The 14106-nt window shown below is 44.2% G+C and overlaps 1 protein-coding gene across 44 annotated transcripts in view; it reads left to right on the forward strand.

Moving 5' to 3' along the window:
• Positions 1-14106, forward strand: part of LOC140484571 (sorbin and SH3 domain-containing protein 1) — a 408466-nt gene that overhangs the window by 315231 nt on the left and 79129 nt on the right. For 34 of the 44 annotated variants that reach the window (XM_072582966.1, XM_072582965.1, XM_072582978.1 and 31 more), the window contains 3 exons: positions 2805-2934; positions 4341-4455; positions 10779-10907. In XM_072582966.1, coding sequence (XP_072439067.1) covers positions 2805-2934; positions 4341-4455; positions 10779-10907 — 374 coding nt within the window. The remainder of the gene's footprint in view (positions 1-2804; positions 2935-4340; positions 4456-10778; positions 10908-14106) is intronic. The other 10 variants (XM_072582970.1, XM_072582980.1, XM_072582983.1 and 7 more) reach the window with 2 other exon arrangements.

A 14106-nucleotide genomic window follows, 5' to 3' on the forward strand; every position in this document is an offset into this window, starting at 1 on the left:
GACCTGTCCTGTCAATCTCCCTTCCCACCTATCCACTCCACTCTCTCCTCTGACCTATCACCTCTATCCCCCACCCTCTATTGCAGTAGGCTATTGCATAAAATACCGAGGCATGGGATTGAGGATGATTTAGCGGTTTGGATTAGAAACTGGTTAGTTGAAAGCGTGATGGTTGATTGGAAATGTTCAGCTTGCAGTTACTCTGGGTATACTACAAGGATCTGTTTTGGGGCCACTGCTGTTTGTCATTTTTATAAATGACCTGGGTGAGGGCGTAAAAAGATGGGTCAGTAAACTTGTGGATGAGACTAAGGTCGGTGGATTTGTGGACAGTGCAGAAGGATGTTGCAGGTTATAGAGGGATATAGTTAAGCTGCAGAGCTGGGCTGAGAGGTAGCAAATGGAATTTAATGGGGAAAAGTGTGAGGTGATTCACTTTGGAAGGAGCAACAGGAATGCAGAGTACTGGGTTAATGGTAAGATTCTTGCTAGTGTGAATGAGTAGAGAGATCTTGGTGCATATATCCCTGAAAGTTGCCACCTAGGTTGTTAAGAAGGCATACGGTGTGTTAGCTCTTATTGGTAGAGGGATCGAATTTTGGAGCCATGAGGCCATGCTGCTGCTGTACAAAACTCTGGTGCAGCCGCACTTGGAATATTGCATACAGTTCTGGTCACTACATTATAGGAACCACATGGAAGCATTGGAAAGGGTTCAGAGGAGATCTACTGGGATGTTGCCTGGTATGGAGGGATGGTCTTATGAGGAAAGGCTGCGGGACTTGAGGCAGTTTTTGTTAGAGAGAAGAAGGTTAAGAGGTGACTTAATAGAAGCATGTAAGATGGTCAGAGGATTAGATAGGGTGGACAGTGAGAGCCCTTTTTCCTCGAATGCTGATGGCTAGCATGAGGGGACATAGCTTTAAATTGAGGGGTGATAGATATAGGACAGATGTCAGCGGTAGGTTCTTTAGTCAGGGAGTAGTAAAGGCGTGGAATGCCCTGCCTGCAACAATAGTAGACTTGCCAACTTTAAGGGCCTTTAAATGGTCAGTGGATAAATATGTGGATGATAATGGAATAGTGTAGGTTAGATGGGCTTCAGATCAGTTTCACAGGCCAATGCAACATCGAGGGCCGAAGAGCCTGTACTGTGCTGTTTTGTTCAATGTCATGCCCGAAAGGTCGATTCTCCTGCTTCTCGGATGCTGCCTGACCTGCTGTACTTTTCAAGCGCCACACTTTTCGATACAACAAGTGTTGCCAAGCCCCACAGGTTAAGCTGCAGGCTCATCTTGACTGAGGCAGTAAGTAGACTGCGTCCAGGCTGCAGGGAGACAAGTGGCAACCAACTTACTCCTCCTCTTGCCTTTGTGGGCACATCTGATGAGGCCACCATTTGATGCCCATCATTAATTGCCCTTGAACCAATATTTTGCTCGGGCCATTTGTGAGGGCACCTTAAGAGTCAACCACATTGCTGTGGGTCTTAAGTTACACTGAGGCCAGACCAGGTATGGTAGATTTCCTTCTGTAAAGGATGTTAGTGAACCAGGTAGGTTTTTAAATAATTGGTAGTTCTATGGCCACCTCTGATCGGATTAGCTTTATTTTTCAGATTTATTAATTAAATTAAAGTGGTGGGATTTGAATCCATGTCTGCAGTGCATTAGCCTGGGCCCATAGATACTAGGCCAATGACACTACCACATGCCACCATCACTTCCTAGCCTGTAAGATATGGAACCATTGGGCATCAAGTAGACACAAGATGAAGTTTGGCTTATATAGCTAATCCTGCCCAACCACCCAGCACTTTTATAGATCCCTGTTGTCAGTGCTAATGAGTAATGTTTGGGGAGTCGGAGAAATTGGTATCTGAGCCCATTGAACTGTCATCTCCTGAGAATAGTTATGGGGGGAGGTGTGAGCAGGGGTGCTTCTGTAATCCTTGGAGCTGTTCCTTGCAGAGAGCCATGGAAATGCACTTTCACGGAACTTGCGATCTTTCGGGAGAGGATAGGGACGGGTTTGTACACCACAATCCCTTTGTAATATCAACCGGCCTCTACTATGTCCCAGTGTTTAAAGGCACAGCATGCGGGTGACTCCTGACTCTGTACTCGGTTTTGGTTCAGCCCAAAAAAACAAAGCAGGAATGCCAAGCCGCAATCTGTTGCAATTGGCAACTCTGCATTGCCTTTGTTTCACTTCCCCCCGCCATGTCCATAAGCTTTTATCTTTGCCTTTTTGTCCTAAAAGGGCATTAATTCCCTCCTGTAGTTTGATCCCATGCTGTGTTGAGAGCAGGCCAAATGTTATTTATTTGTATTAAATTAACATAGTGGTTTTTGGCTTTTTTACAGAACCTCTGTCTCTGTCTTTCAGGGAGTTGTGGCCTCCTTATTGGTAGAGATTGTCCAAACTTAGTCATCTGACTAATTCTCTTGAAGGGAGAATGCTTTCCCAACAAGTATGGCTCTCCAAGAAATGCAGTGGAATCAAGCTGAAGTGGCTAATTTCCATTTGTGAGCCTATCGAAGTGATTGGCACAGTTGGGATTGTGCCAACCTGTCATCATTCACACTTCCCCTGGTAGTCAATGGAATGTTGAAGAGCTGATAGTTTGACAAAAAAAACCTTGTTTTTATTGCTCCAATTGCCAACTCAATTGAAATCAGCTAACTCAGGAAGAAACTTCGAACTTTCTTTGTCTAACTCCGATACTAAAGCAGCCGGGCTCTGGTAGGCGGATGGTTATTGCTCTGTTTGTTTCTCTAACTGGTTATGTCTACTCTTTGCAGTGAAAGGTCAGACAGTTGTGCCTCGTTCCAAAAGCGCAGGAGACACTATTGACTTGGAGATGACTGAGCGGCGATCAGCGACCCTGCCTCTACCTACTCGGTCATCATCATTGAAGCCCCTCTCTGAAAGGTGGTCTGATATTTCCCTCCTTTCCTCATATAACTTTCTGTAGTTTGATTGGGTAGCACTCTCTTGAGTTAGAAGGTTGAGAGTTCAAACTCAATCTGACACTCTGTTGTGGTACTGTGGGAGCACTGCATTGTCTGAATTGCCATCTTTCAACTGAGATAATTAACCTGCAGTCGTCTTTGATCCTTCAAGTCTGTGGTGACACTCGATGAGGAGCTGGGGAGTTCCTCCTGGTCATTATTTATCCCTCAACCAATGTCCCTAAGGTACATTGTTGCTGTTTGTAGGATCTCGTTATGCTCAAACTGCTTGGCTCATCTTCGAATGTTCCAACTCTTCAACATTACTTCATTGGATGCAAGATACTTTGGAATGTCCTGATATTATGAAAGGTGCTGCATAAATGCAAGGTTTCTCTTTTTAAAAGAAAATATTTTGGGGTCCAACGTCATTCTGGACTATTGTAATTGTGCCTATTTATTCATACTTTTCAAACAACGACTTTTTATATTGAGTAGGATGTGGCATATGTAAAGTAAATCAGGCAGAAACATCAACTTGAATTTCTATAGTCTTTAACATAGTCAGATATCCCAACAGAGCTAGGCTGAATGGTCTGTTCTCATGGCTGTAAATTCTGTGTAATGCTTAACACTAATTTTAACAACTGTCTCCACTGTGGATTTCTGTTGGTTTCCCCATGAGGTAAGCAAGCTTGTTGATCAATGTTTACATGCACTAGCTATAGTCCACACAAATGTTTATGCAGCTTGAAATAGTTGGGTTTTCCCTCGACAGTCCGTCTGCTCTGCAGCTACAGGTCTCTCAAAAATCTGGCCACTGTTATTGATGCAAAGAAATGGTTTTCACATAAAGCCCATGGGATTCGCAAAGGACCGCATGTTCCAGGCCAGAACCCGAACAGCATGCTTATTTAAGACAGAGGAATGTGTGTCAGAATGAAGGTCTAAGTCCAAGGAAGTTCTTCGTGTGAGTTTTGAGAGCATTTGTAGCTCAGGTCGAGGTTCTGGACGGAGGTTTGCTTGCTGAGCTGGGAGGTTCATTCTCGTGTAGCTCAGGTCGAGGTTCTGGACGGAGGTTTGCTTGCTGAGCTGGGAGGTTCATTCTCGTGTAGCTCAGGTCGAGGTTCTGGACGGAGGTTTGGTTGCTGAGCTGGGAGGTTCATTCTCGTGCAGCTCAGGTCGAGGTTCTGGACGGAGGTTTGCTTGCTGAGCCTGAAAATGAACCTTCCAGCTCAGCAAGCAAACCTCTGTCCAGAAGCTCAACCTGAGCTACACAAGAACGAACCTTTTCATCTCAGCGAGCATGCCTACACCCAGAAATTCTTCTTTTAGATGCTGAAGAGTTCATGGTTGAATTTTCCTTTATTTTTATTCATTTTTCAGGAACGACTGGGGACCTCTAGACAAAAAAGTAGACACAAGGAGGTATCGTGCTGAACCAAGGAGCATTTTTGATTATGAACCTGGAAAGTCTTCCGTGCTCGCTCACGAGAAAACGGTACTGTAGCACGCATGGCTGAAGATTGCCTCTGAAACTTGAATTTTGTTTTTAATATCTAACGCCTATCTCTCTCTGTCTAACCAGATTGCCAAATTTAAACTCTCTTAATCATGCGCATGCCTACAGGGCAAAAATAAGCCAGGCTGATTTGTCAATTTTAATAATGGGGTGGGCGGAAGCACATATTTCAGCCAATCATAAATTTTTTAAAAACCCAACAGCCAAATATAACAGAAGCTGGAAATCCAAGGGAACAGCGAGAAAGACTGAAAATCCTCAGCAGGTCAGGCAGTATCTCTGGGGAGATGTTTCAAAACAATGGCCTCTTTAAACAAGTTTGAATTGGCTTAAAATGCCACCAATGAATAGCTGTTCCGTGATTGGTGGCAGCCAGTCAAATGTCTGAAAATGTGTCTGTTTTTGGCCATTTTTTTGTTTCACTTCACTCGTTACAATTTCCTGTTTGTAAAATCATTCAAACAAAGGGTCAGATTCTGAAAGGAATTCCCATACATCTGAACAAGCAAAGTAACCTGTACCTCCACAGATAACCCAGAATGTTTCCTTCAACTCCTCTCTGACAGCTGAAGTTGTTCAGTTCCTTCTGGCACTAGGCAGCAGCTTTGGCACTGGGCAGCCTGTGCATGGAAGGGATGCTGAATGATTTATCTGAGTGCTCACTGGCAAAACATTCCCCATCATACTTGGCAACACTACCAATGTGATACCCATCATCCACCACCCAGAAAGTAAACAACTGAAAGCAGCGTCAAACAGAAAGAGATCCGTGGTTGGCACTGAGACCAAGTCATGTGTGGAATAAGTGGGTCTTTTTGCTGTCAGGATTTCAGAAATGGTCCCAGTCAGTACTGGGATGTCAGCTCGTCACAATTTAGACAAAATGATTTGGATGAAAGGGCTGAAGGTATGATAGATAAATTTACTGATAACACAACACAAAGATAGGTAGGAAAGTGAGGTATAGGGAGGATATGGAAAATTTTACAAAGAAGAGCAGGTGTCAGTGAGTGAGCAAAAATCTAGCAAATGGAGTATAATTTGGGAAAACGTGAAATTGACCATTTTCTTTTTGGCAGAAAGAACAAAAAAGTAGATTTCTAAATGGAGGGAGTCTGAAGAGCTTTAGGATACAGAGAGATCTGGATGTCTGAGTGTGTGAAATGCAGAGGTTAGCATGCAGATACAGCAAATAATCAGGAAAACTAACTATGTTACGGTTAATTGTGAGAGGAATTGAGTGTAAGAGTTATGCCTCAGTTATGCAGGGTATTGGCAAGAGTGCATCTGGAGTACTGTGTACAGTCTTGGTCACCGTACTTACAGAAGTATGTTCATGTGTTTAGAAACAGTTCAGAAAAGGTTTGCTAGACCAATACCTGGAATGAGTGGATTTCCTTATGTTGAAAGGCTAGGCCTGTATCCTTTTGGAGTTTTGAAGAGTCAGAGGTGATTTAATTGGATCAGATAAGATTCTGAGGGGACTTAATCTGGTGGGTGTGGAAAGGATGTTTCCTCTTGTGGGGAAAATCCAGTGGGTTCTAGTGAAATCCAGTGGGAGACACTGCAAGGTACTTGAGCAAATTGATATTAGGAAGGACAAAGTAATAAACGTATTGGCAGGCTTAAAGTGGACAAATCTCCAGGTCCGGATGAATTGATTAGATTCATGACTAGATTCCCTACAGTGTGGAAACAGGCCCTTCGGCCCAACCAGTCCACACCGACCCGCTGAAGAGTAACCCACCCAGATCCATTTCCCTCTGACTAACTCATCTAACGCTAGAGGCAATTTAGCATAGTCAATTCACCTGACCTGCACATCTTTGGACTGTGGGAGGAAACTGGAGCACCCGGAGGAAACCCACGCAGACATGGGGAGAATGTGCAAACTCCACAGAGACAGGCTGGAATTGAACCTGGGACCCTGGTGCTGTGAGGCAGCAGTGCCCACCACTGAGCCACCGTGTGGCCCTATTATGTCTCAGACTGCTGTGGGAGGCAAGGGAGGAGACTGCAGAGCACTGACCCATACTTTTAGTTCTTCTGTGGACAGGGGGGAGGTGCCAAAGGACTAGGGAGAACCACTCATGTAGTTCCCTTATTTTAAGAAGGGCTGTAGAGATAAGGCAGTAACTACAGACCAGTGTGTCTCACATCAGTGTTAGGGAAACTACTGGAGAGCATCTATCCGTATTTGGAGAGGCAAGGATTGTTGTTGTGGTTCTGTTCGCCGAGCTGGGAATTTGTGTTGCAGACGTTTCGTCCCCTGTCTAGGTGACATCCTCAGTGCTTGGGAGCCTCCTGTGAAGCTCTTCTGTGATCTTTCATCCGGCATTTGTAGTGGTTTGAATCTGTCACTTCCGGTTGTCAGTTCCAGCTGTCCGTTGTAGTGGCCGGTATATTAGGTCCAGGTCGATGTGCTTATTATTTGAATCTGTGGATGAGTGTCATGCCTCTAGGAATTCCCTGGCTGTTCTCTGTTTGGCTTGTCCTATAATAGTAGTGTTGTCCCAGTCGAATTCATGTTGCTTGCCATCTGCTCGTGTGGCTACTAAGGATAGCTGGTCGTGTCGTTTCGTGGCTAGTTGGTGTTCATGGATGCGGATCGTTAGCTGTCTTCCTGTTTGTCCTATGTAGTGTTTAGTGCAGGCAAGGATTGATCGGGGATAGTCAACATGGCTTTGTAAGAGGGAGGCCATGCCTAACAAATTTGATGGAAGTTTTTGATGAGGTGACCAGGTGTATAGATGAGGCTAGTGCAGTTGATGTAATTTATATGGATTTCAGCAAAGCCTTTGACAAGGTCCCACATAGGATTCTTATCAAGAAGGCAAATGTGCATCAGATACAGGGTAACTTGATAATGTCAATTCAGAATTGATTCCTTTGTGGGAGTTAGAGAGTGACGATAGAAAGCTGCTTTACTGACTGGAAGCAAGGTCCAGTGGCACACAACAGGGATCTGTGCTGGGTTCCCGATTATTTATTATTTATATGAATGACATAGATGATTGTGTGGGGTTTGGCTTGGTAATTTTGTGGAGGACACAATGTTTGATCAAATGATTAACGGTGAGACTGAATGTCTTGGGCTACAAGATGTAAATGGAATGGTCCGTTTGACAAGTATGGCAGATGGAGTTTAACCCTGATGACTGTGAGGTGATGCACTTTGGAAGGGGTAGTTTGACAAGGAAGAATTCAGTGAATGGCATAACACTAGGAAGTTCACTGGAATGAGAAATCTTGGAGTGTTTGTCTGTAGATCTCCGAAGACGGAAGGGCATGTTAGTAGGGTGCTGGAAAAGGCATATGGGACACTTGCCTTTATCAATCTGGACAGAGATTACAAAAGCGGGGAAGTCATTTTGAAGTTATGTGGAACGTTGTTGAGATCACAGCTAGAGTACTGTGTCCAGTACTGGCTACCCCATTACAGGAAGGATGTGATTACACTGGATGGGAGCAGAGGAGATTCACCAGGATGCTGCCTGGGATAGAAATTGATGTTATGAGGACAGGTTGGATTGGCTTGGGTTGTTTCATTGGAGCAGAGAAGACTGAGGGGTGATCTGATTGAGGTGTACAAGATTGAGAGACATACAGTGGGCAAGGAACAACTATTGCCCTTAGTTGAAGGGTTAGTCATGAGGAAAGATGGCTTTAAGGTGGGGACAGGAGTTTTAGTGGGATGTGAGAAAAACTGCCTGGAATGCACTGTCTTGGGCAGTGGTAGAGGTGGGTTGCCTCATATCCTTTAAAAAGGACTTGGCTCATCATATTATTGAAGGTTATGGGCCAAGTGCTGGTAAATGGGATTAAGTTGAAGGTCAGGTGTTTCTTGCTTGTCAGTGCAGACTGGATGGGCAAAGGGCCTCTTGTACACTGTATGACTCAATGATTCTAGTCATCATTTAAAAGTAAAGGGTCATCTATTTGTAAGGGAAGAAAAAAAATTAAGGATTGAGAGTCTTTGGAATTCCTTTCCTCAAAAGGAAGTAGATATAGAGCCTTGAAATATTTTTAAGGCAGAGGTAGTTCGATGCTTGATTGGCAATGGGATGAAAGATTATTGAGAGTGTGCAGGAATGTAGGATTGAGGTTAACATCGAGTCAGCCATGATCATCTTGAATAGTGGAGCAGGCTCAAAGGGCAGACTCTTATTCCTTGTCAGTCTGTTGTGGTAGAAATCTTTTATCTCTAAGGGGATTGAAAGGTGGTTTCATCAGATGGAGCTCCCACTGTCGAATCTCTGAATATCCCGAATAACTGGGATCTTGAGCCTCCCAGTGCCTGAAACTGGGCATTAGTAGCCTGAAAGGTGGGAGCATCTTGCATCAATCTACTCCACTATCAAATAAAACTCCTTTTTTTTAGATTAGATCACTTACAGCGTGGAAACAGGCCCTTCGGCCCAACAAGTCCACACCGTCCCGCCGAAGCGCAACCCACCCATACCCCTACATTTACCCCTTACCTAACACTACGGGCAATTTAGCATGGCCAATTCACCTGACTTGCACATCTTTGGACTGTGGGAGGAAACCCACGCAGACACAGGGAGAACGTGCAAACTCCACACAGTCAGTCGCCTGAGGCGGGAATTGAACCCAGGTCTCTGGTGCTGTGAGGCAGCAGTGCTAACCACTGTGCCACCGTGCAGCCCACGAGGCTGCATTTAGATTAGATTCCCTACAGTGTGTAAACAAGCCCTTTGGCCCAACAAGTCCGACGAGTATCCCACCTAGACCCATTTCCCTCTGATTAATGAACCTAACACTATGGACAATTTAGTATGGCTGATTCACCTGACCTGCACATCTTTGGACGGTGGGAGGAAACCTACATAGACATAGGGAGAATATGCAAACTCTGCACGTTCACCCAAGGTGGGAATTGAACCCAGATCCCTGGCACTGTGAGGCAGCAGCACTAACCACTGAGCCACCGTGCCACACTTTAGTGAGTGATAACTTCCGAAACCAACTTGCGTATTGGTTGCTGCTTTTGAATATTGATTTTTATTTTCATCCCCTTGAGAACGGAGATGATTATATCTATAGTAGATTTTATTTTTTAAACTCAAATCTGAGTTGACAGTCAAATGAAAATTCTCCAATCACAGAAAATAGCTCAACCATAATGTCATCAGATGTAATCACTGACTAACTTTAATTGTGACTTGCAATTCAATTTAATAATTACACCGTTAATTTTCTAAGACAAACCCTTATTTTAAGTATATTTAAAAATTCAAATCCAAGTTGTGTCTGTATTTGGCTGATGTATAAATTTGGGAATCATAAATTAATTTTGGAATTAATTTGGATATTTAGCACTGGCTTGTGAACAAGCAGTGTCCAGAAAGATTAGTCAGTGTTTGTAAAGAGATGAACTTGCAGCAGAGAGAGATCTGGGAACAGATACCTTTGGAATGACATGCCCAGAATTGTGAGACTTAAACATTCAGGCAGGAGACAGTCTGACTCTTGCATCACCTTTTTCCTGCCTGTGGACTTTTGGACTGGAAGTGAACTGTGAGGATGTTTGTCTGTGAGAGCTTTTATTGCTATTCTGGTCACAGTGGCTGAATGCTTAGTGCCTGATTTGCATGCAGCACGTGCACAAGGCAAAAGATTTTTTGTTCTGCGTTTATTTATTGCCATGGATGGGAGCACAGCATTCAGTCACAGAGAGTGTGAGGGTGTGAACATCATTTCAACATGACTGCCAACTTCACCCTCGCAAAGATAGACTGTACACATTGGGGTACAGTCACACACACACACACACACACACACACACACATACACATACACATACACACACACACACTTCCCTCCGTCACTGGGGAACGGACGGGCGGACGCGCACACACACATCCCCTCCCTCCCTCACTGGGGAACGGACAGACAGACAGACAGACACACACACCCCCTCCGTCACTGGGGAATGAATGGACACACACACACACACACACACACCCTCCCTCCCTCCATCACTGGGGAATGATGGACACATGCACACACCCTCCCAAGGGAACGGTCACACACCCTCCCTCCCTCCCTTGGGTATGCCCACCCACGCACATACATCTCTAGTAGAGAGATTCTGTTTTACTTGAATGGAAATGGTTGGAGCAGCAATGCTGGGCCTCTGCCATGCTACTCTTGCATGTTTCTGCATGCGTTTATCTTGTCATTGATTGAGATCAGTCCTTTTTGGTGTTGAAACCTGAAGTGTAAGTGCATGATGCCAGAAACACACAAATTTCATTTCAATGACCTTTTTGCACCAGAAGACAGAAGAAAAGATTGAGAAAGACCCTACGCAGGCTTTGACCCAGAATAGAACCATTGGCTACACAACTGATCAGGTTCAGAATGAAAATCTGTCAAATCGTCATGAAGAGGAGACAGGGCGAGATGTAAGTCAAGGTTATGTCTGTGTTATCTTTGGATGCAGAATTAGCCTTTACATTTCAATCCAGACAACTCCAACAGAAACCCGCATTGGAGGGTTCGCTGGTTTATTTAAAATTCCTTTATCGTGTAACTCAAGAGAAGTAATACTTGGATTGGTTCTTGCTTGTAACTGGTAAGTAAGGCCATCCAGGGAGATTGGATTAACTCCATTTTTCTAGGATGAGGTTAAGCAACATTGGTAAGTAAGGCCACTTACAATGCACTTCAGCCTAAGGACACTTTATTTTGCTGAAGTTTTGCGAGATGAACTGAAATGTCTTGATGCACTCCCGTTGCTCACCTCATCCTGCTCATCGTTTGTTTGCTTCAGAAGACATTGAAAGAGAATGCATGAGGTGCCATGTCTACAACAGACTGTAGGTTCAAGAATCAAGGCTCTGACAGACACTTGGACTGCAGTGGAACCTCGTAACACTGTTCTTCTGTGTGAAGTTCCTAGACCTGTATTAACACCAATAAAACAACAGGAATCCCTTGTTTTTCTGAGTGACTTTCATGCAATTGAACATCCCAGGGTGTTTGTCTGAAGTGATGACCAAATCAAAAAGACAGGTTTTGTCAGCAGGCAGAGAGGAGAGAGATGGAAGAGTTGGATGTTGATGTTAAAGGTCATTTCAGTGTCAGGCCTGTGTGAGTGAGCAGTTAATGAAGCCTTCAGTATCCTTGACTTTATTAAGAAGGGGATAGACCACAAGAGCCAGGGAGGTTACACTGAATGTGTATAAGCCACTAGCTGGGTCTCGGCTGGAGTATTGTGTCCAGTCTATTCTAGGCAGAGTGAATTGAGCAATAAGTGTTCCCACTCATGGCAGATTTGGAAACTAGAGGAAACCAATTTAAAATACGTAGTAGAAGTAGAAAAAGTGATGCTGGGAAATTTTCTTTTTCGGGCAGAGTAGTTCGGGTCTGGAGTGTACTGCCTACGTGGTGGAGGCAAGTTCACTCACAAGATAAACACTTAACATGCCAGGGTTAGGTCGGCTGTTGACCAAATGGGATTAGTGTAGTTTGGTGTTTATTGGTTGGTATTGGCATGATGAATTGGGATAGGCACATAGAGCCTGTTTCCATGCTGCCTGACTCGAATAGACTCAGATCAATGAGATCATAAGTCAGTGTTCCTTCAGTGGTGGGAGTGAGACTGCATTATCTCCCATCTTTCTAGGATGAGGTAAAGCAACATACATCTCTCAACCCAATCTGAGGAAGACATCAATAAGAAAGTGCTCTTGCAGTCAGTCCAGTTAAACCGAGAGATAATAAAGTCACCGTCTCACTCTCATGGGCCATGTTGCAGTTTACATCCTGAGGTTGGTGTCGAGTGCTTAGAAGTTCCTAGATTTTGGGATGGGGAAGCGCACACTGTTTAAAGTACTTAGACCTCAAAATCAGTGCACTATCTTTTCAATGGAAAGTTCCAAGTGCTAATAAGAATTCAGTAGAGTTTGGAAGGAGTTCGATGGACTGCAAGGATGGTGGATGTAGAGAAGATGAATGACTTCAAATGGACACTGGAGGGAAATCAATCTGCCAGGCTTCCAGATATTGTGTCAGGGGAGATGGACTATCTTGATTCGGTGTGGACTTGCTGGGCCGAAGAGCCTGTTTCCACACTGTAGGGAATCTTAAAAAAAAAATACGGACTGGTTGTTTGCGGAACTGAAATTGGACACATTCAGTTTCAATAGGATTCTTCATTGCCACTAGTCAGCGAATTCTGCCCCAAGCAACTGCACTTTTTTATTTGGAGATATTTAATTTCAAGGGGGACTGTTGGACATTCAGATCCTGAGTGTGAAGTAATGTTATGTCACCTGTCCCATGCAGTACCTGGTTGGTCAGTCTGACTCTACCTCAACTAATTGAAATTCCGGGCCCTGTCCTTACATGATTGGAAGCAGCGTTATGAACAGCATTTTCTGCAGTGTCATGGAAAGTGACTGACTGCTTTGAGAGAGCAGATTGCCTGACTTGAACCATCACAAACTCGTTCCTGGGTCACGTTGTGTGCATTCAGCCTGATTGTGGCCACAGTTAGTGGCCGGATTGAGTGGATGAATTATTTGCTGTGACCAGAGCTCTATCTTGAAATTGGAGCTGACAAAACTCAAAAATGGTGGTCTTCCCCGGGGAATGACCTTTTACTGCAAACCCTACAACGTGCTGCATTTCCCAGCAGTTGGCTCCTCCAGAGGGCAACGAGGGGCCATTTGCCTAAATGGCTGAAAATAAACTTATTGTCTCATCATTCGAAGGTGACCTTGAGTTGAATGTTCTCCTAGCAGCCAAAGCGGGAAAGTTGCTCAGAAGACCTGTTTGTCACCTGACGGGACTGAACCACTTTAAGAATGGAAGTGGAACAGTGTGCAATGGTGGTAGTCCCAGCGGTGGGCCACATCTCCTTTTGCTGAGTGAGAGTTTTCGCATTTGACCGAAGCACAACAAAAGATGCTTTATCCTGAATGTGTTCCCATGTGACGGAATGCACCATGTTTGCATGTGGGGTTTACGTAATAGGCAACGGAATGTCCTGGTGTCTGGAGCACATGTTACATAGGGGCTTTGTCTTGATAGTGAGAGACCAGAGGTTGCATTATTCTGAACTGTATTTCTTTGTGTTGAATCAAATGTGTTTGAGACCACTGTAGTAAGGCTGAGAGTTATCTGTCTCTGTTGCCTGCTGCTCTTGACTGCAAGAGTTAGTTGGTGAATCCTGCAGTCTTAATTGACGATAAAACCTAATTCTAATTCTCAGTGTTAGAAATGCAGGGGTCATCCAGAACACTACCAGAGTTGATTGAGAGCAATCGATGCTCGTTGGAGTTTGAATTTAAGCATTGGGTTCTTGAGGGTGTTATTACCTTCGCCAACTCCATTTTGATTTAATACATCCCTTGATTCCCCAACTATTTAGATTTATTTTGTTACTGATATACTGTCCCTGGTAGTGTTTGTGGTTTGCTAATTGAGATTTGGTAATTTTAGTGGTGGAATGTTAAAATAAAACTGGAGCTGTGTTCTTTACACTGCATTGTTATATGTTCATTCGATATTTCATTTCAATTGGTGCTTGGTCTATTTTCTTTCGAGAGTTGGGTCCTTCCCCAGTGTGGGGTTAGCTCCTTTTACAGAGAAAGGATT

This window comes from Chiloscyllium punctatum, chromosome 13, assembly GCF_047496795.1.
Source record: "Chiloscyllium punctatum isolate Juve2018m chromosome 13, sChiPun1.3, whole genome shotgun sequence".
Taxonomy (NCBI): Eukaryota; Metazoa; Chordata; class Chondrichthyes; order Orectolobiformes; family Hemiscylliidae; genus Chiloscyllium; species Chiloscyllium punctatum.